At 38.8% G+C, this 22,335-nt stretch overlaps 1 protein-coding gene across 1 annotated transcript; it reads right to left on the bottom strand.

The window, feature by feature from the left end:
• Nucleotides 1–227: 227 nt before the first annotated feature.
• On the bottom strand, nucleotides 228–2,223 carry LOC126697146 (probable 2-oxoglutarate-dependent dioxygenase SLC1). The gene is made up of 4 exons (XM_050394014.1): nucleotides 1,740–2,223; nucleotides 1,385–1,632; nucleotides 892–1,234; nucleotides 228–609 (listed from the first exon to the last, which is right to left on the bottom strand). Exons 1-4 carry the CDS (start codon nucleotides 2,013–2,015, stop codon nucleotides 364–366), a joined length of 1,113 nt encoding a protein of 370 aa, XP_050249971.1. The 5' UTR covers nucleotides 2,016–2,223; the 3' UTR covers nucleotides 228–363.
• Nucleotides 2,224–22,335: the final 20,112 nt, after the last annotated feature.

Genomic DNA, 22,335 nt, shown 5'->3' with positions numbered 1-22,335 from the left:
AAAAGACGAGATTTTAACTATATATGAAAGGAGATATATAAGGGGATGTGATGACTACCCTAATATATATGTGAGGTCAAAGAATTGGTGGTGATGAAGGTTTATTGTACTTTCATTATTTCTATTTTTTTCATTTGGATGACTTGATTAAGATTGTGAGACTAGTAGTTTCTCAAAAAAAAAAAAAAAAAGATTGTGAATAGTATCAGTAGACTAGATTCTCAATCATGAACATAAAAGTATATGCTTTTATTATACCGTAATATTCAAAAGCCAGTTATCTAGAAATTTCTCACATCCTGATAATCTTTGCTACACACCGGTCGGTGCTGGAAAAATCAAACTGCGTAGACTTGTCCCCCATCAAGTCAGTTTCCTGGACTCCAGGAAACTCTTTTCCTTGGGTTCACAGGAAGAATTATAGTCAAGAAAAGTGGCAAAGTCTGTATCCTTGTAATGCCTTGGATTGTCTTCATCGATGAGTTTCGGTGACGGCTGAACCACGTTGTTGAATGGCAGGCTATGCAATGAAGCAATGGAAATTCGTGACTTTGAAGGATTGACAAGAACCCTATGAAGTACACTCTTGTATATTCCATTGCTAAATATCTGTCAAACAATGTAAAAAAAATAAAAAAATTAAAGATGAAGATTGATTAGCTATTATCATTATCTAAAGAAAAATACTAGAGTTGAAAATTATTTTATAAATTTTTTTACAAACTATTTATATGGTGAATGATTATTAGTAAATAAAGAAGTTATTATTAATTTTTAAAGTTCCTGCAAAAGATATATAGAGCATGAAATTCCTTACTTACTGAATTTCATAATTTTTTTAAAAAAAAAATTCCTACACGGATTTGAATAATTTGATTAATATTTACCAACCTCAAGATGGTCACCGATGTTGACAACCAATGAATCAGGAAGTGGTTCGACTGTCACCCATCTTCCTTCATGTTGTATTTGAAGACCCTCAACTTCATCTTGGAGAAGAAGTGTGAGTAGGCCATAGTCCGAATGGGGTGGCATACCTAGTGTCAAATCAGGTTCAGGGCACGCTGGATAGCAATTTATCACAATGAGATGGCTTCCGTCTTTGAATTCTTCTAATTCATTATTTTCTTTCTCATTGTTATTAGTATCCACCAATCCTAGGCTCTCTAGGATAGCCTCCGTTAGCATTTGATACAAGAATTTAGTATTGTTCGAATAGTTAATCACAGCTTGCCTATTCAAATATTGAAAAGTTATATTTGTTAATAATAATAAACACAATTGACTTTTGCAATTAGCAAATAAAATTAGTACCTAAGCTAGTAACCAACTGGTGCATGTGTTTGTGGATGAAAGCAAATAAGAGTACAATTATGATGATCACCTTAGGTCCATAGGAGAAGAGGGCCAAAGAGGAAGAACATCGGACAAGTGATGGCAGCTTAGCTTTAAGAAGTCTCTCCAACAAAAGACAGCATCTTTATTCTGGTTGAAGCTTGTCCCATACCTGACTGCTGAATTCATATCAGTTAACATGTACTTTGATCTCTCCTCAAATGGGAGCTCAAAGAACCTTTTACTTACATCAACCATGTTTTCAATCACATCCCTTGGAATGTCATGGTTTACCAACTGCATCAAATCGAATAAGAAGTTAAAGAAAAGCATATTTCATTGTGGCATGCATGCATGTCTTTAAGGCCTTGAAGATATATTTGAGGAAAACTTAAAGACTATACCTGGAAGAAACCAAATTCTTCGCAAGCTTTTCTGAGGGAGTTGACAGCATGGGATCTATTTGAGCCTTGCAACTTTGCAAAATCAATAACGGGTAACTTTAGATTGGAGTTACTAGCACTAGAAATTCCTTTCCCTGAATTGGGTTGGTCAAGGACTGGCAATATGTACTTGCTTGGAACACTTTTTATTCCTCTCTCACATAAATGTTTCACTCCTTTTTGGAATTCTCTTTCTAATGACTCATTTTTACCTGCCAAACTCATTCCTGGTGACATGGCTGATTAAAGCTACTATATATCTTTAAAGAGAAAATTTGTAATGATAAAAATTTTAAGAATATATAGGTGCTTGTAGAATTTAAATAATATCAAGAAATAAATGACTTACTAGAATGTACTAATTTGGAAACCACAAAATATAAAGCTTGGGATCACAAAGTAACTACTATGAGAGAGAGAGAGAGAGAGAGAGGAATGAAGCAAGAAGAAATTGAGAGGTGGTGCACTTATATAGGAGAGAAAACAAAGGAGTAGCTGTGGAAAAGATTTGGTGAACTGGTTTTGCTTGAACTGGTTTTGGGATTGAGATGAAGTCAACGGACTTGTTACGTTGCATTAAAGAATACAGTTTGACCAAGTTTAGTCAAATCACGAGGCTGCGATGAGGACGAAGTATTTCCATGGGACGCCGTACCTCCAGAACGTTTCAACTTTCAACCATTTGCAGCTCTCTTTGGAAGAGAAAATCAAAGACTATAACTTTGTCAATATTTTGATATGGTATATGTAAATAGTGGAAAAACAATATGGGTCTGATGATGTACAACAATCGTCAGTGAGTTGATCGTTCACACACGTGCCAATAAGTGTATCTGAAGAACAAAAGAGAAGAACCAACAAAGGATACCGTTGTGGTATCGACCAAAGACTCTCCAAAGGTTAAGTTAGTGAAAGAAGAATTTCCAAGAACTCAAGAGTGCAAGAGTTAGGGAGAATTCACGTATCTCAAGAAAGGTTAGGCTGGAGGTTTATATAGTGATAGAGAGCTGATTTGAATTCCTTGATACAGAGGATTTTCCTTGTAGAGAGAAGGGTTCCCAAATATTCGGGATTACCTTTCCATATATAAAAGATCTGATTGCGCAGTAATGCCTTTGGTCATGATATGCAAGTAATTTCCATGTAAAGTTGAGTGGATGAGCCCCACATAGCTATGGGAAAACCTAAGGGGATGGGTCGTCCAGTCTAGGGATCATTTGGCCTGACGACCCTCTGGAGGGCTGTTCCTCATTAGGGCCTGATCGTCCCTCTAGGATTGGTTGTCCCTTTAGGATTGATCATCCCTCAGGGGTTTGATCGTCCCTCTTGAAGGACGATCCTCCCTTCTGACCCTTAGTCGTCCCTTTCTAGGGTAGGTCTGATATTTTCCTCATCAGCTGCCCCCCAATCTGTGAGTCGTCAGGATGGTTGACAGGTTGCGAAGTTGTCATAAATGCGTGTAATGAATAGGGGAAATTATGTCTTTCTAACAGGGCTATTGACACGTGTCACCTTTTGACTCGTGGAATCAAGCATTGCAACGCTTCATTTTCTGTGCCATGTCGTCCTATAAATAGCCTAATGCCGTTATTGTCCTCATTATCCGAAAGTTCTTCCATTTCAATCCTAGAGCTCAATTGTTGGTCTTGCTTGATTCGTCGGTATCACTTGTTCGTTGGTATCCCTTGTTCGTCGATTTTTGTTGTCTATTTTTTCTTTCCACTTTCCCTTTTTTTTTTTTTTTTGGGTCAATTTGTGGACATAGGAAGCGGAGTAGAATCTTAGTTTTCATTCATCACTTGTAGGTGAGGGATGTCTGGAGATAATGAAGTGACGAGTGAGCGTACCCCGTCGACTTGTCTAGTCCTAGGCTCGAGTATTATTCCGACGACTTGTCGGTATTCGATAGGAGTTCGTCCTCAGAATCCTCTTCGAGGGAGGCCAGCTCATCGGGGCGACAACCACGAGAGGTCATTCTGCCCGAAAATTGGTCCATCCATGATTTTCTCGTAGATATGAGTGACGAGGTCTTTGGCAAGCTAAGACCTCGTTTTTAGATACCTGACAATGTGCCTATTAGGAAGGGTGATTTAGGAGAGAAGTGTTACGACGGGAAGTCATCTGACGTAGGCTTTCACAAGGCTGCTTTCATAGCGGGGCTTTGTCTACCTCTCTCCACCATGCATCATCAATTAGCCTCCTACCTAGGTGTGTCTGTTAGTCAAATAGCCTCGAATGCTTGGAGGATCTTCATCGAGGTTAAGGTGCTATGGGGACAACTTAGTGGGGGCAACCGTTCCCTCACTTTGGAGGACTTTTTCCATTGCTACAAACCCTAGGAAATTCCCCGATCCAAGGGTTTTTACAACTTTGTGTGTTGTCGGGCTTCCCTAAGGCTGATATCTAACATGCTTGATTCTAATCGTCAGTGGAAGGCCAGGTTTTTCTTTGTGTAGGGGGTTAATTGGGTTTGTCGTCCCTACGAGTGGAATAGTGTAGGGTCTTTTTACGACCATTCTTGGGGGCAATTACTTAAGTTTGGTGAGTCGTCAGTCTCTTCTTGGGTCGTTGGTCTATGTAGATCGTCGGTAGACATTTATTGTTGAACTGACTAACTTTTTGTTTTGTTTCAACCAAAGCTTGCCTGACGATCCTCCCTGAGCAAGAGGCCTTTTTGGATAGGGTTTTGAGATTCTCTTTGAGGAGAGGTCTTGGAAGAAGCTTGTTAATTTGGACAAGCTTCATGCCTATTGTGGTGGACCCGTCCCTACTAAGGAAGCCCGACAACTAGATTGCTTTTTGAGAATTCGTAAGTGCTTTTCTTTCATTCGTCATGCTTATTTTGTTTTACCTTGGACCCGTGCACTTTCTAACTTACCCGTCAGTTTCAGAGATGGAGTCATCAAAGAATAAGCAAGCAGCAAAAAACAGACAGGAAGAGATTAAGAAGCTCGTTGCCTTGAGAGCCCAAGGCGAGGGGTCGTCGGCCCAAACTCCTCATGCCTTCAAGAAGAGGAAGCACACCCCTGACGTTCAGTCGTTGAGCAAGGGCACCGGTGTTCCATCCATTCGTCCAGAGGTGCGCGAGGTGGCTGCTGATGCTCCTTGTCATGGAGTTGGGAAGGGTTTCATAACCTCCTAGGGCCAGGTCGTTCCTCCTCCCCTTCCCTTGCTAGTGAAGGATAAGGAGTATGTCGTAGACACTGCCTGCTCCATCGTTCGAGACGCTGATCTGGACGAGTGCTTGGAGCATGAGACCGACCCTTTAGGCGACTCTGGTCTTACTTAGGGCTTGGTGAGGATGCGGGCTTTACAGGTCCATTGTGCATCTAGGAAGGCGTCGATTAAATGCTTGAAGGAGTGCATAAGGTCCGAAGCAAATGCCTTAAAGAAATTCAAGGAATCTTCTCGGACCCTTGGCTAAGAGGTGGTTGATCTAAAGGCTAAGCTGGGCTGGATGACCTATCAGGCCGACGATCTGGTAAAGGAGAATGCTCTTCTAAAGTCCGAAGTGGCTACACTCCATGAGCATATGGGAAAGGTGAAAGAGGAGGCCATTGTGGAGTATCAGGGATCTCAACCCTACTTCAATAAAATGAAGGGTTACTATGGGATGGTTTCGAGGACTTTTGAAACCAGGCTATCCTTATGTTCCCAGACCTGGACTTCTCCCAAATCCAGATTAGGCTTACTGCCCTGACGACTCCTACTGCTAAGCCAATTCCTGAGGATGTGGAGACTGACAAAGAGGTGGAAGTGACCGAAGGGCCAGGTGGGGTGGTTGACGATCTAGTGAACCCTCTAGTGTAAAGTGATGATCCTCCTGTTGGTCCTTAAAAGAAATTTTTACTTGTATTCCTTTTTTTATCAGCTTTTGTTTGTAAGTTAAGAACAATGATGTCCCTTTGTTTTGGGCATTAACTTTATCTTTGCCCCTTGTTTTGGGCTGACATCTCATACTTTAACCTTTTATAACATATTTTGCGCAAGTGTTGATGTTCATCGGTTTACTTTGACTTTTGAATCGTTAGTTTATTACAATTTTTATTAAATCGTCGGTTCACCATAGTCCATTATTGAGTCGTCGGTTTACCATAGTTTATTGTGGAATTGTCGATTTCGCTGTTTTTATTTCTTTGTTGGCTACTTAAGTCTGATGATTCGTGGGTCATCTCATCTAATACCTTTTGCCCCCCCAGCTGTTAGGTTACCCCATTTTGGATTTTGGCAAAAATTAAGTATGTTAACGTCCAATCCCTAGGTAGGACTTAGGACTTGGACAGGTGCACGAGGGCATCCTTGATCATCTATCTATCCCTCATGTAGGACTTAGGATTTGACCAGATGCGTAAGGGCATCCTTGATCATCTGTCTAACCTTTGGGTAGGACTCAAGATTTGATCAGGTGTGCAAGGGCATCCTTGGTCGTCGGTCCAACCCTTAGGTAGGACTTAGGATTGGATCAAGTGCATGAGGGCATCCTTAATCCTTTGTCCATCCCTTAGGTCAGACTTAGGATCTGATCAGGTGCACGAGGGCATCCTTGATCGTCTGTCCAATCTTTAAGTAGGACTTAGGATTTAATCAAGTGCGCGAGGAAATCCTTGATCGTTGGTCCAACCCTTGTCCAACCTTTAGGTAGGACTTAAGATTGGATCAGGTGCACGAGGGCATCCTTGATCGTCTACCCATCCCTTAGGTAGGACTTAGGATTTGCCTAAGGACTTAGGATTTGATCAGGTGCACAAGGCCATCCTTGATCGTCTATCCATCCATTAGGTAGGACTTAGGATTTGATCAGGTTAAGTTTGATCAGGTGCACGAGGGCATCCTTGATCGTCTATCCATCCATTAGATAGGACTTAGGATTTGATCAGGTTAAGTTTGATCAGGTGCACGAGGGCATCCTTGATCGTCTATCCAACCCTTAGGTAGGACTTAGGATTGGATCAGGTACACGAGGGCATCCTTGATCTTCTGTCTACCCCTGAAATAGGGCTACAGTTTTTATAAGCCTTTCCTCATTTGTAGAAAATAATAATTCCCTTAAAAATAACTGAATAAAAATGTTGATAACTTGTTGTCTGATCAGCCAAAAAGTTGGTGTGTCAACTACTTAGACAAAAAGGAAAGCAATAACATAAGTGATAACATAAGTTGCTGCTAGTGTACTACTGATAGTATCTCCTGAGGTGGTCAATATTCCAAGGATGGTGTAGCCTTTGTTCATCGAGTGTCTCCAAGTAGTAGGTACCCTTCTTGTTGTAATCAATGATTCTGTATGGGCCTTCCCAATTGGGTCCTAACTTCCCTTGCGTGGGATCTTTGGTGGTCGTGGTCACTTTCCTCAAGATAAGGTCCCCGATGTTGAAGTGTCGAGGCTTTACCTTGGTGTTATAGTGTTTGGCCATGAGGTCTTGGTATCAGGTCATTCGTTGTTCAGTGGCCACCCTTACCTCGTCCAGTAGATCTAAGTGCAGATGGATCCCTTCTTCGTTTTTCCCTTCGTTATGGTGGGCTATCCTGTAGCTTACTATTCCCACTTCTGTGGGGATGATAGCCTTACTCCTGAATGCTAGATAGAATGGCATTTCTCCTGTGGGTGTTCGAGCGGTTGTTCCATATGCCCATAAGAAGCTTGGTAGCTCGTCTGGCCATATCCCCTTTGTCCCCTCCAGTTGAGTTTTGATCAGTTTGAGCAAGGATCAGTTTGTAACCTCAACTTGCCCATTGGCTTGTGGGTGGGCGAGTGAAGAGTAGTGGTTTTTGATCCCTAATTGATTGCAAAAGTTTCTAAACGCGTCGTTGTTGAACTGTTTGCCATTGTCAGAGATGATGACCCTAGGAATCCTAAACTGGCAGATGATACTCTTCCAGACGAAGCTATGGACATTCTTCTCCATGATGGTTGCTAGTGGTTTTGCCTCTACCCATTTGGTGAAGTAGTCGATCCCCACAACTAGGAACTTGAGTTGTTGCATCGCCATAGAAAAGGGTCCTATGATGTCCAATCCCCATTGAGAGAAAGGCCATAGGCATTCATTGAGGTGAGTGGTTTGGACGGTTGCCTTATGACATTGCTGAAGCGTTGGCACTTGTCACATGCTTTTACATAGGATTGTGCATTCTTCTGTATTGTAGGCCAATAGTACTCTGCTCGTATGAGCTTGTGGACTAATGATCGTGCTCCTAAGTGTTTTCCGCACACCCCTTCATGGACTTCCCTCATGACGTAGTCTGCTTTGTCGAGGATTAAACACCTTAGGTATGGTAGGGAGAAACCTCTCTTGTATAGTACATCCGCTATCAGCACGAAGCGTGCTGCCCAAACTTTCAATCGTCGGGATTCATCTCGATCTTCAGGAAGTGTCCTGTTCTTAAGGTAAGTGACGATCAGAGTAGTCCAGTCAACGCCCCATGGAATCATCAGTATCTCCAACTCCTCAATGGCAGGGGACTGTTGAACGAAGGATAGGATCCATCGATCAATCGTAATGTGTTCCGCGGATGCAGCTTTGGCCAATTGGTCAGCGTGTTCTTTTTCTCCTCTCGGGACTTGTAAGCATTTTACCTAGGTTTGAATCGTCTGCCTCCTAATAAGGCTGAGATACATTTTCATTCGTCTGCCCTTAGCTTCGTAATCCCCATTGATATGGCCCCAGCTGCTTTGGCCAGATCAAGGCCCGTGAGAATGGCTTCGTATTCATCCTCATTATTAGTTGTTGGGAATTGGAGTAGGACAGCGCATTCGATGATATCCCCTTCGGGGGATTGAAGGGCCATTTCGATCCCTCCAGCTTGTTTGTTGGACGATCCATTCGTTTGAACCTTCCAAGGGGTTGCCCCTCAGTTACCGATCTCGCCTGTCATGAATTTTGCGATGAAGTCAGCTAAGGCCTAGGCCTTGATCGCGGTCCTCGGGCTGTACTCTATGTCAAATTTGCTCAGCTCTATCGCCTATAGTACCAATCATCCGGCGGCATCTGGATTATCCATTGTCTTCCAAAGAGGCTTGTCTGGTTTGAACTATTATGGTATGGGCTTGGAAGTATGGCTTGAGCTTGCGGGCTATTGTGATCAAAGCGAAGGATAACTTTTCCATGGGGGGATATCTTTCTTCCGCTCCCCTTAATGCTCGGTTGATATAGTACATGGGCAATTGTATGCGATCTTCTTCTCGAATCAAGGCTAAACTGTCGGCCGTGGAGGATACGGCCAGGTACAGGAAGAGTTCTTCATTGGGTTTGGATGGACTTAGGAGTGGTGGGGATGCTAGGTATGCTTTCAACTCTTCGAATGCGTTCTGACATTCATTGGTCCATTCAAATGCTTTCTTTAGAATTCTGAAGAATGGCAAGCATTTGTCCATTGCCTGCGAGACGAATCTGTTGAGTGCCGTGACTCTTCCGTTCAGGCTTTGTACCTCCTTAATGTTCTTTGGGGGGCTTATCTCTAGGATTGCTTGGATCTTATCAAGGTTAGCTTCGACGCCACGTTGGGACACCATGAAGCCAAGAAACTTTCTTGACGATACCCCGAAGACACATTTGTTGCGATTGAGCTTCATTCTGTAAAGGCGAAGAGTTTCGAATGTCTCTCTAAGATCGTACAGGTGATCCTTTTTTTTTGCTTTTCACCAACATGTCGTCTACGTATACCTCAACTTTCCATTCGATCTGTTGGATGAACATTTTTTTCACAATCCTTTGGTATGTTGCCCCTGCATTCTTTAATCTAAGGGCATGACCTTATAGCAAAAAAGGCCTTGGCTAGTGACGAATGATGTCTTCTCTTGGTCCGTCCTCAAGCTTGATCTGGTTGTAACTAGAGAAAGCATCCATAAAGCTTAACAACTGGTGCCCAGCTGTTGAATCAACAAAGAGGTCGATCCGTGGGAGGGGGTAGCTATCCTTTAGACAAGCTTTATTTAGGTTAGTGAAATCCATGCACATTCTCCACTTCCCATTTGCTTTCTTGACCATGACCACATTGGCCAACCATTCGGGGTAGTAAATCTCTCTAATGAAGCCTGCGTCCAACAGCTTACGAAACTCTTCGGCTATGGCATTGTCCCTTTCTTAAGTGAAGACCCATTTCCTTTGGCAAACGGGCAGAAAGGATGGGGAAACATTGAGCTAGTGGACCATGATGCTCGGGTCGATCCCAGGCATATCTTCATGGCTCCAAGCAGAAATGTCCAGGTTGTTCCTTAGGAAAAGGATTAGCCCATCCCGAATCGAAGGGCTGGCCTGCATGCTGATGCGAGTTACCCAATTCGGGTGTCCTTCGTCTAAGGAGATGGTCTCCAATCCCTCCATTGGTTCTACATTTACCCGTCGCTCTTCAATGTTCATGGTGGTCACTTGTTCGTCCATCTTCAGCATGGCTACATAGCATTCCCGAGCTGCCACCTGATCCCCTCGGGTCTCTCCTATCCTATACTCCGTTGATAATTTTAGTAGTAGGTGATATATGGATGTAGCTGCCCTCCATGCATTGAGCGTTGATCACCTTATGATGGCATTGTAAGTTGACGAACAATCCACTACCAAGAAAGTGACATCCCTTATGATTTGCTGAGGATAGGTGTTGATGATGACTGGCAACATGACGGATTTAACGGGCATGACCTTCATTCCACCGAAGCCCACCAGAGGGGCGTCTGATGGTGTGAGTCGTTCCCTACCGATCCTCATTTGTTGGAAGGCTAGGTAGTAGAGGATGTCGGCTGAGCTTTCGTTGTCCACTAGAACTCGTCGGGTATTGGAGTTCGCAATGGTTAGATTGATTACCAAGGCATTGTTATGTGGGTGATGGACCCGTCGGGCATCCTTCTCAATGAAGCTGATCATTGGATCATCCATTCGGGAAAGCTTGGGCGGATGACCGATGAGTTGGACATTTTGTACCATCCATAGGTATGTCTTCCTTGCTTTCCTTGAGGATCCGATCATTGTGCCTCCTACGATGATCACTCTTATTTCTCCAAGTGGTGCCTTAGGTCGCTCCTCAACCTATCAGTTTGGCTCTTGGTCCTTTAGTGGGTTTTCTCTTGCCCTTTCTCGCCTTACAAACTGTTGCAATTTTCCTTATCTAATGAAGGCTTCTATTTGTTGCTTTAGGTCATAGCAATTAGAGGTGTCATGCCCATGGTCGCGGTAATACTTATTCCTTGGTCTTTTGATTAAGTCGCCCTTTAGCTTATCGGGCCATGCCAAAGTGGAGTCGTCCCTGATTTGCATCAGGACCTGATCGAGTAGGGCGTTGAGTGGAGTGAAGTTGGCCATTCGTCTTGGTGGGGGCCTTGACCTTCGTTCGTCCCTTTTATCGCCTATTTTGGCTACCTTCCTTCCCCACTCCGGACGGGGATCGTTATGCTTCTCTCGCTTCTTTAGTCTGCCCCCTCTAGCAATCACAGCATCCTCAGCATTCATATACTTCGTGGCTTGGTACAACATGTCACCCATGGTCTTCAGGTCATTCTTGTAAACCGAGAATAGGAACTTCCCGGATTGGAGTCTGTTGGTGAAGGCAATGAGCAAGACCTTATCATTGGCTTTGTTGATTAGTAGTGCCTCCTTATTGAATCGAGTGACATAGGACCTCAAGCTCTTGTCGTCCCGCTGCTTGATGTTTAGGAGGCTTACCAAGGAACTCTTGTATCGCTGACCTCCAATGAAATGTGTGACGAAAATCCCACTCAATTCCTTGAAGGTTGAGATGGTATTGGGAGTTATCTTGTTGAACCATACTCAAGCTGGTCCTTTGAGAGTGATGGGGAAGGCTCTGCACATGATCTCGTTCAGAACCCTTTGCAGATGCATGAGGGTTTTGAATGATTCCAGGTGGTCAAAAGGGGTCCCTTGATCCATCGTAGGCATTCACTTGAGGAATTTTGAACTTGGTTGGAAGGGGGAAAGATGTGACCGATGCAGTGAAAGGAGAGTTGGTACGATGGACTAATTCGTCCAAGCTAGTGGACACCCGACCCTTCATGGCATTCATCATCATATTCATCTTTTCTTTCATCACCTGCATCTTTTGTGCCATGCACAATGCGTCGACCTCCAACTCGAAGGGACGACTGGTATCCTGTTGGTTGCTCGTACTGATGGCATTGCTTTCCTTTTGGTCGTCCCTCTCTTGATGGTTATTCATTGGAGGACGATCATTGTTGTGTTCGTCCCTATTCTGCTCATGGTTTCGATCATTTGACTCCCGATCATTCTACTGTTCTAACTCGTGGTTCCGTTGAATGAGTCGTTCAACTGTTGCGGCCAGGGTTTGTACCTGCCTCTCTAATGCAATGGACGGGTTCTCGGTCTCTTGGTTGGTGGTGGCCATTGATCGCGTCTGGACCATAAAACTCTGTCTTTGAAATGGCGATATGGCTTATCACACGTTCCCACAGACGGCGCCAATTGATGATGCACAAAAATCATTAGTGAGTTGATCGTCCACACACATGCCAATGGGTGTACCTAGAGAACAAAAGAGAAGAACCAATTAAAGGGCATCGATGGGGTACCGACCAAATACCTTTCGAAGGTTAAGTCAGTGAAAGAAGAATCTCCAAGAACTCAAGAGTGCAAGAGCTAGGGAGAATTCACGTACCTCAAGAAAGGTTAGACTGGAGGTTTATATAGTGGTAGAGAGCTGACTCAAATTCCTTGTTACATAGGATTTTTCTTGTAAAGTGAAGGGTTCCTAGATATTCAGGATTGCCTTTCCATATATAAGAGATCTGATTGCGCGACAATGCCTTTGGTCGTGATGTGCAAGTAATTTCTATGTAAGGTTGCGTGGATGGGCCCCACATAGTTGTGGGAAAACCCTAGGGGATGGGTCATCCTGTCCAGGGATCGTCTGGCCCGACGACCCTCTAGAGGGCCGTCCCTCATTGGGGCTTGATCGTCCTTCCGGGACTGGTCGTCCCTTCGGGACTGATCATCCCTCAGGGGTTTGATCGTCCCTCTTGAGGGGCAATCCTCCCTTCTGAGCCTCAGTCGTCACTTTCTAGGGTAGGCCCAAAATTTTCCTCTTCAAGGTCTATGTGAAAGTGACAAACAACAGGATGATAAAAGCCTTGGCTCTTGCCGTGACCAAGGTAGAGTCACTCACACCCATGCATAATGAGATGAAAATAAATAGAAAGAAAATTTAATTTTATCCTATTATAATTTACCTGAAAAGCACCGAAGTTCCAATCAATAAAATTTGATGAAGTGCAAATTCCTCAATCGTTGTAAGTGTGTCCAGATGGAGTCGAGTCTTCGTCTGTGTCACCTTGAAAATGGTAAGATAGCTCCCTTAAGGTGGTCACCAGTGTGGTGCCTGCCACAACGTCTTCGATACCAAAGTCATTATAAGAAAGCTTTTAGGAAATAACAGAGTATCAGAATAACTAGTAGTGTTTTTAGGTGTGTCTCTGTACCTTGTATTAGTGCTGTGAGGGCTTTATATATGTTTCCATAGCCCCTATCCATTGTAGTTGTTAATGTGGCTTTAATGTCTCTCTTAGCAACGCTTTATGCTCAGTAATGTGGGCCTTAATGAGGTTTCCAACGGTTTGTACAGTTGGTCTTGTAACCGCTCGGGACATTATTGGCTGCATTGAATGGCTTCGTTACTTTCGTCAATGATATGGACATGTGGTTAGCTCATCTCAGAGGACGGACTCGTTAGTCTTGATGAGATTGTTTAGGGAGGTTTAATTCGTCAATCCCATCAAAATTTTCACTAAACAAGGGCTAATTCGTGATGATGGCATAACTATTTAAAATACTAATGATATATAATATTTATAAAAATAATAAAATGTTTTAAAAAATCTAAAAAAATTAAATAACTTTTAGATATACACTCACAATTTCTATAAAACACTAGTCACGGACCTCGCGCGTTGCGCATGATAATTTTTTTAGGGCAATCTCATTAAATTTATTTATAATTTCATTTTGAACTAATTTAATAAATAGTAATGTAATTTATAATCATATTTTAATTTATTATAAGGACAATCACAAATGTAATATATATATTGTGGGGCCCAATAATTCGTGGGCCAGGCCCATTTATTCGTTGGGGTCCAAAGGCCCAAGCCGAGGAAGGTGATGGCCTAAGCTCGGTAATACAAGTACGAAATAGCCTTGGGACACAGCCGAGATCTCACAAGAAGAAAGGGAAAAAATGGTATAGAAACAACTTGGGAAAAAATCTAAAATATCTGTGCCAATAGAAAGGGGTATGCTGGAAAGTGTAACGATCAGGAAAAGCTGCCCTTACTGCCATTCAATACTCTGCACCTGACAGAGCCATACTCTCCAGCTTTTACAACCACCCCCAACCACTCTGGGTATGGGCTGATGGGATAAGTATCAGTCTTGGAATGTCGATCCTACACGTGGACGAAGGATAAAAAACACAGGCTAGTATAAAAGGAAAAGTAAACAATTCATAGCAGGGGCTGGGAAAGAGGGCCAAAAACCAGAACCTCCCAGCCCGCCTCCAGGAGAAAGACTCCTAGGGCGAAGACGACTTAACCATGTATGGATATCACGAAAAACCCACTGCCTGGTGACTAAGGCCTAGCCTTTCAAACCCATGCTCTACAAATGATGTTGTTTGGGCCTTTTTACGTGCGAACCCAACATTGTTACGGTTCGTTACAAATCGTGTCCTTACATATATATATATATATACACACATATTTATATAATTTTTTTCGTACCAAATCAAAACAATACAATTTTTTGCAAGAATTCCAAAGCTAAGACGACTTAACCATGTATGGATATCACGAAAAACCCACTGCCTGGTGACCAAGACCTAGCCTTTCAAACCCATGCTCTACAAATGATGTTGTTTAGGCCTTTTTACGTGAGAACCCAACATTGTTATGGTTCGTTACAAATCGTGTCCTTACATATATATATATATACACACATATTTATATAATTTTTGTCGTACCAAATCAAAACAATACAATTTTTTGCAAGAATTCCAAATCTAAGTTAGCGAAAATATTAACTATTTAATCAAATTTATTTATAATATTTTGCATATCATTTAAAATTATATAAAATCTGAAAATCTTTCTTTTAGTTTTAAACAAACTTTCTCAAACCAAAAAATTTCTACCTTACAATCAAGAACACCAAGAAACTTATCTTAAAAATTAATAAAACTCAACAAAACTACAATTCAATAAATAAATAAAAGATTGCAATTCTTTTTCCTAAAAAAAAAAATAAAAAAAAAACAAAAAAAAAAACCAAGAGTTCAATTCCAAAGGGGAAAAAGTAGAGATTTTTTTTTTAAAAAAAAAAAGAAGAAGAAGTACTCTGTTAATGTTGTCATAATCTAAACTAACATCTAATCCAACATATGAAAAATGAATAGATAAATAAATAATTTTAAACACAAAATAGAATTTGTTTTCTTAAAAATCTCAAAGAACACACTAATGAAATAAAGAAGATGAAAAACAATATAAAATATTCGTAAGTGTTTAAAATAATTAGTTAAGCATCTAAGAACATCATATAATAAAGACATAACAATTTGCCGCTAATATATTAAACATAATATTTACAATCAGTTAAAAGAAATTGCTCAAAGACCATTGTCCTCAATTACACTTACTGTTCTTCATTAACTTGTCTAGATTATCTTGTATTTTCCCAAATAAACTAAAATTTGACAACAACACAAAATATGACATATTATAAAATGATTTTTTCCCAATTCAGATCAACATCAAACATCATTCATTAAAAGTATTTAGTTTGTAAATAAATAATAATAAAAATACTTGCATCAAGGAACACGTATGAGTTAGTTAACAATAGGACAATAAGGGAACGAACCTCTAGTAAGAGATCCTCCTATGGGCAGTGAATATTTTTTTATAGAAAATTTTTAAAAAGTAGAATTCTAAAAACAAATATTCATCAATCTAAGGTAGAGATACAGGGAAAATTAAAAAAAAAAAATCAACAAAAAATGAAAAAAATTGAGAGAGAGAGAGAAAGAGAGAGAGAGATAACCTTTTTGTATGGGAAAAAAATGCATAAAATGGGAGAGTCTGGTAAATTTATAGTAAGATGATGAGAATAAGAAGAACCAAAATAAAGGAAGATGAAGGAGAAAAATAATATGTAAAGTTAAATCTGCCCAAGATGAATATATATAAATAATACTTTTGTTTGATTTTCCATTGATTTATTATATAGATTACAATATCAAAATTAAAGTAGATGATTATGTAAAGTTAAAACCGCCTAAGATGAATTTATAAAGCCAATATATATATATATATATATATATAAATTTAATATTGTAAAAAAATTAAAGGTAAAAATTAAAAAATATGAAAAAAATTAATTATGTAGCCAATGGCGTGGTGATGAGTTGGCTTAACAGGAGTATAGCAACAATAAATCTACGTTTAAGCTTTTAGATATATATATATATATATATATATATAAATAGATTGAGAAATAATAATAGTATGACAACTAATTTAAAAAACATAAACAAGTATAAGGGCAAATTATATTTTACCACTCTAAACTATACCTCATATTACACTTTGTACCCAAAAATTTTCGAATACACGTTTTGAACCCTAAACTATGACTCTTGTTACACTTTGCACCCAAATTATAAGTTTAGGGTGCAAAATGTAATTAGAGATATAGTTTTGAGTGGTAAAGTATAATTTATCATTTGTTTTTAAAGAATTGAGAAGAATGATAATTAAGTCTTTTCAAGTAGTGCCATATTTTTCCATCCAAGTTAACCATAAACTTAACATCTAGGTGCAAAGTGTAGTAAATGTCATAGTTTAGGATGCAAAAGGGCATTCAAAAATTTTATTTTATCCTATTGTAATTTACCTAAAAAGCAACGAACTTCCTATCAATAAATTTTTTGTTAAACAAAGGCTAATTTATGATGATGTCATAACTATCTAAAATACTAATGATATATAATATTTTATAAAAATAACAAAATTGTTTTAAAAAAATTAAATAACTTTTAGATATACTTTCACAATTTTTTTATAAAACAAATGCAACATAATAATAAGCCATAAATAATAGTCATTAACAAGTATAAAAATAAATAAAATCATAAAATCAATGATAGAGATAGATATCCTTAAACTAGGCATATTACTTTGTAACCAAACAACAGTTTACCCATCACAATCCAAAAGGTGCCTATAGAAAAGTCATAACCCTTTAAATTGGAAATACCAAAAGGTATTTATTGAAGAGTCATAACCCTTCAGATTGGATATATCTAAAGGTACCTATTGTAATGTCATAATCCTTCATATTGGATATATCAAAGGTACCTATTGAAATATCATGACCCTTATTGGATATATATTAAAGGTGTATATTGAATGAAAATGTGCCTATTGAAGGAAAATGTGTCTATTGAGTGAAAATGTGCATATCGAATAGTCATAATCATTTGGGTATAAATAGTTGTTCATATTCATTTTGGGAACTATTTTTCTCTCTTTTGACTTTCTTAGAAATACAATAAATCCCGTGAGTCTTCTCCAATATTATTAATTGTAAAACCCAATAAACTTGGATGTATCATGGGGACAAATTTGTAGTAATCCTTTAGCAACTCTTGTGTGGGGGCAAATATTGTCTAAGAATAGTATTCAATTGTGCCTCTAAGTCAATCAAATTTTCTGTTTTCTCTACTGGATCATTTTGTTCTTTCATTTTTACTCCCAAGATTCCCAACACTACCCAACAACACTTGGCACGTGAGTCAAGACATCCAACTGGTCATATTCGATGAGAGTTGATTAAAAATAAGTTGTTGGAATTGTTTGAACTTGCAAGAAATTTTCCTAACCGGTAGGTCCAATAGTAGTTCAAATTAATGATTCATGCCATTGTTTCGATTTATTCAACGGCAAAAGACTTTACTAGTTGAGCTTAGAATATATATTTATTTTCTTTTCTAGTTTATCTCTATTTTTATTATGTTTCATTAGAAGTCTTAGTCGTATGGTAGGTGATCTTTTATTATTTTTTTAAAAAGAAGTGTAAGGAGATTATGGCAGATGTCTACCATTCATTTGATCTATTTGAAATTTGAATATCATAATAAAATATTTGAGTTTTTATTAATGGCCCGTTTGGATAATGGGGGGAAGGAGGGTGAGTGGAGGGGAGTAGAGTAGAGTTGGCTAAAAATAAGCTAATTTTAGGCTAAGTCTACTTTACTCCCCCTTCCTCCCCCTAAATCCAAACGGATCATAAGAGATGCTTTCGTACTTTTTTTTTAATTATCTTTCTCTTTATCTTGATTGACTTGACAAACCCTAGTTTGGAATAAAGCTGTATTGTTGACTCTAGTCTTATAGGGTTCTCCTATGTATCATTCCGCAATAGTAACGGACCTTGCCATTATTGCATCAAATTGTCTCAAGGTCAAATGTTTGAAATTTGAATATCATAATAAAATATTTGGGTTTTTATTAAGAGATGCTTTAGCACTTTTTTTTTTCCTTCTTATCTTGATCATGGCTTGACAAACCGTAGATTGGAATAGAGCTGTATTGTTGACTCTAGTTTCACAAGTCTCTCCAATGTATCATTCTGCAATAGTTATGGCTATGCCATTATCGCATCAATTTGTTTCAAGGTCAAATGCAGTGAGCTCTAATTTTGACCTTGATCAAATACTGACTCTAATACCACAATTAAGTTTGAATGACTTATTATATTGAATTGTGCAAAATAAAGTATAAGGAATTGCTTTTTACATAAGTAGACAATATATACTATACAATTAATAAGCTAGTAGTACAAGCAAGTACAATAGTGTGAAAATACTAATAATTAGCCGAATTGTGCAAAATAAAGTATAAGGAACTGCTTTTTACATAAGTAGACAATATATACTATACAAGTAATAAGCTAGTAGTACAAGCAAGTACAATAATGTGAAAAAACTAATAATTAGCCTCTCTCTCTCTCATGGTATATGTGTATACATTTGAGTTGACAAACATTTCCATAAATTAAATATCAATTAATAATCTTCAAAATATCAATTAAATAATCACATATCATATAAATTAGATTACCATAAAATTAGAGAATACTACTGGAGAGATGTTACCTTTATGATAATTTAAATTAAGGGATAATTACACTAAACCCACCTGTGGTTTGGGCGAAAATCACTTTGCCTACCCGTGGTTTGAAAAGTATCACTTAACCCATCTGAGGTATGATCCGTTTGTTTTCTGTAACCCATCTCTGTTAAAATCAGGGGTAAATAGATATTTTTGCTCAAATTTTATGTCTCTCTCCTCCCAAAACAAAAAATAGCACAAAAATATAAGAGAAACAAGATCAAAAAGGGGTATTGATCTCTCTTAATTCACATAAATCTTGAACATGAAGAACATATCCAAAAAAATAAAACCCAGATCAACCTACACAAATAACCAAACTATACAATATTTCCCTTCAAAATAGGACTCTTGTTTCCTATATTGCACTGAAGTATACTTCTTTCTTCGACAGTACCAAGCCCCAATGTGCCTGAGTAAACCCAAATAAACATCATCATTCACAATAACAATCAAAACCCAGTTCAGGAAACCTCAAAATCTCTTCAATACTCACACGGCACAGAAGATTTAAATCAAACACATCCCATACCATTTCTATGAATCAAAATGAACAAAATTTTCGAAACCCATATCAAATAAAACTCAAACTCTTTACAAAAAGCAGCCAATACCAACAAAAAACATCAAAACAGGAGCTATAAATCAAAATAAAACCCAGGACATCTTGAGTGTCATCGTCACTCCTATGACTTCAGCTCCCTCTGTGACCGCACTAAGGACATCTTGAATGTCGTCATCACTCTCCTCTTCGGCGTTGGCTACGGAGCCCTCACCGCCACCACCATGTACCTCACTTGGTCTCTCTTCTCCCATCGCTTCTCCTCCTCCGATTACTCTGCTTTCCCCTCTTCTTTCTGCCTTTTTGGCTTCTGTACTTTACAACTTGTGGCCTGCCACTAACGCACAAGCTCTTCGTTCTCTACCCACCCTTGAATTTCTTAATCTCCCCAGATCACCCTCCTTTAAGCAGTACCATCTTCCCTCAGTGTAGCGCCTCTATAACGAATCCAACACCGAGACCCACTTCATCAAAGATGGTAAAATTTTGAGAAAACTCTAATTGCGTGGGTGGGTCGCGATGAACAGCAGTCACACATACCTTGCCTAGTTTCGATGATGCAAAACAAGTGTTTTCTCCTCCTCCAAATGCTCCAAACCACGAAGAACAAGCTGATCTCACCTCAAGTCCCTCTCTCGAAAAGTTTTTGATTTTTGGGTATTTTGATTCGTGTTATGTTTTGTTTTGGGGTTAAAAGGTGTTTTTGTAACGGCAGAGACTGAGGTGGGTTATAGAGATTAACGGAAACATACCTCAGGTGGGTTAAGTGACACTTTTCAAATCACGGGTAGGCAAAGTGATTTTCGCCCAAACCACAGGTGGGTTATGCGTAATTATCCCTTAAATTAATCTCATGTCAAAAAGCATATACCATTAATTCATATATGTTTTTAGATGGCAGGGTTGAGGTATGGACCAAGTCACTATCTTGAGAGTAAACGTTTTATTATGAAATGTATTTGGTAAGGAAATATTACTATATACATTTAGCCATTAAACGTTTATATATTCAAATCAAATAATTATGATGCATTACAAGAAAAATGGACTATTACGGCAGGCCAAAAACGTCGCTAAAGCCCAAAAAAGCGTCGCTAAAGGTACATTTGACCTTTAGCGGCAGGTGCTGTTGCAGTAGTTCTTCCCGCCATTGTTGCGGTGCCGCTATAGATCTATTGCGGCAGTAACAAAAAATGCCTCAATAAATCTACCATTTTGCAGGGGTTTTGGTTTATTGCGGCGGGCGAATAACCACCGCCATATAAGGTTAGAATTCGGGTCAATTGACCTTCAGCGGTGGTATATGTGCACCGCTATAGGTGACAACCTTTAGCGGCGAGTGATAAGCGCTGCTATAGGGCTTCATATAGAACATAACATATGCACCTTTTAGCAGCAGTTACGATCGTTGCTATATGTGTGAAGCTTTAGCGGTGGACTATAAATGCCGCTATAGGGCTTCAATTATAACATAATTTTATACTTTTAGCGGTGCTTTTTGCCCACCGCTATAGGTCAACTTTTTTTTTCCCCCTGGGTTTTAAAACCACAGTCCTATTACAAAGAACCTGTAATAATTTTATTTCTAATGAGACAATAACACAAATGTAACTAATTAACAACACCACAAATGTCTACAAACTAACATTATATTAACATAGAAATATATTATCAAATACATAACATTGTCTATAACAATCATCATAAGATTAACAAAAAAAAGATGTGGTCATTTGAATAAAACTACTGCTTAAATTAAGCTAATACCATAATCAAAGTTCCAAAGTGTTTAAAAATATCCTTCAACACTTCCAAAAAATGTGGTTGTTCAAATGTAGTTCTTTGTACACAAAAGGTTATCGAACACTAACATAAAACTTATAAGCATTGTTGTGAATTCCGTTCCGTTTCAGCCGGAATGGGCGGAATATTCCATTCTAGTCATGAAACTGGCATACTAAACCCCCTTGTTCCACCTCGGCTTCAATTCCAGGGAATTGCATTCCAGCCATTCCGGACTATTTTGGCCAATTCTGGTCGAAACTTGAATTTCAGGCGGAACAATGTTATGCTGCATTTGCTTTTTTAACTTTTCTCTTTTACTTGTTTCTCCCATCCATGTCATATTGTCAGGTACTACTACTTTACTTTTTACTCTTCCTCACATTTATTGCCTTTTCTTTGCTTCTCTCATTTGTCTTTTCTTTACTCTCTGTCTTACATAGCAATGTTCTATTTTTTATATTTGTTTTCTCTTTCTCTAAAAAATTAAAAACCTAAGAACTTATGAAGTTATCATTCATTTTCCTCTCCGAGCACTATAATTTATTATACCATTTTATCTTATTTTAAATATATTTTGACTGTAAAATATATAAGATATTCTATTAATTGATATTAAACTAATATATATGTGTGTGTGTGATAAATAATATGATATAGATATATATATATATATATATATCTTTTTAAAGGAAATGGTATACATCTAATTATGAATTTTGATTTGTAGTATCTGTGATTTGTGTAATGATTTCGATTTTGGGTAATTTTTTTAAAATGTTGTTTGACACTTTGTGATTTGTAGATTTGTGTTTAATTTATAGTTTTATACAATTAAATGGTGCCTTTTCTTTGAATTGATCATTTTATGTTGTATAAGAATATATATTTATATATATATATAAATTTTTAGGAACCCCGAAACACCTTGAAACGGTACACCGAAATAAGCCGATACCGAAATATTCCATTTCACTGGACAAATCAAAACAAGGTTCGAAACGGTATTCATAATATTGCTTATAAGCTACTTG

Source organism: Quercus robur, chromosome 8, assembly GCF_932294415.1.
Source record: "Quercus robur chromosome 8, dhQueRobu3.1, whole genome shotgun sequence".
Classification (NCBI taxonomy): Eukaryota; Viridiplantae; Streptophyta; class Magnoliopsida; order Fagales; family Fagaceae; genus Quercus; species Quercus robur.
Note: the sequence above shows the minus strand (reverse complement) of the source record. Positions and strands in the feature narration are given on the sequence as shown.

What these genes read in the sequence shown, in the direction of transcription:
- LOC126697146 (XM_050394014.1), bottom strand. Translation starts at nt 2,015, where the DNA reads ATGTCACCAGGAATGAGTTTGGCAGGTAAAAATGAGTCATTAGAAAGA. An exon ending in AAGAATTTGGTTTCTTCCAG is followed by an intron (nt 1,633 to 1,739) that starts GTATAGTCTTTA and finishes GATTTGATGCAG; the next exon opens with TTGGTAAACCATGACATTCC. An exon ending in TCTTCTCCTATGGACCTAAG is followed by an intron (nt 1,235 to 1,384) that starts GTGATCATCATA and finishes ATATTTGAATAG; the next exon opens with GCAAGCTGTGATTAACTATT.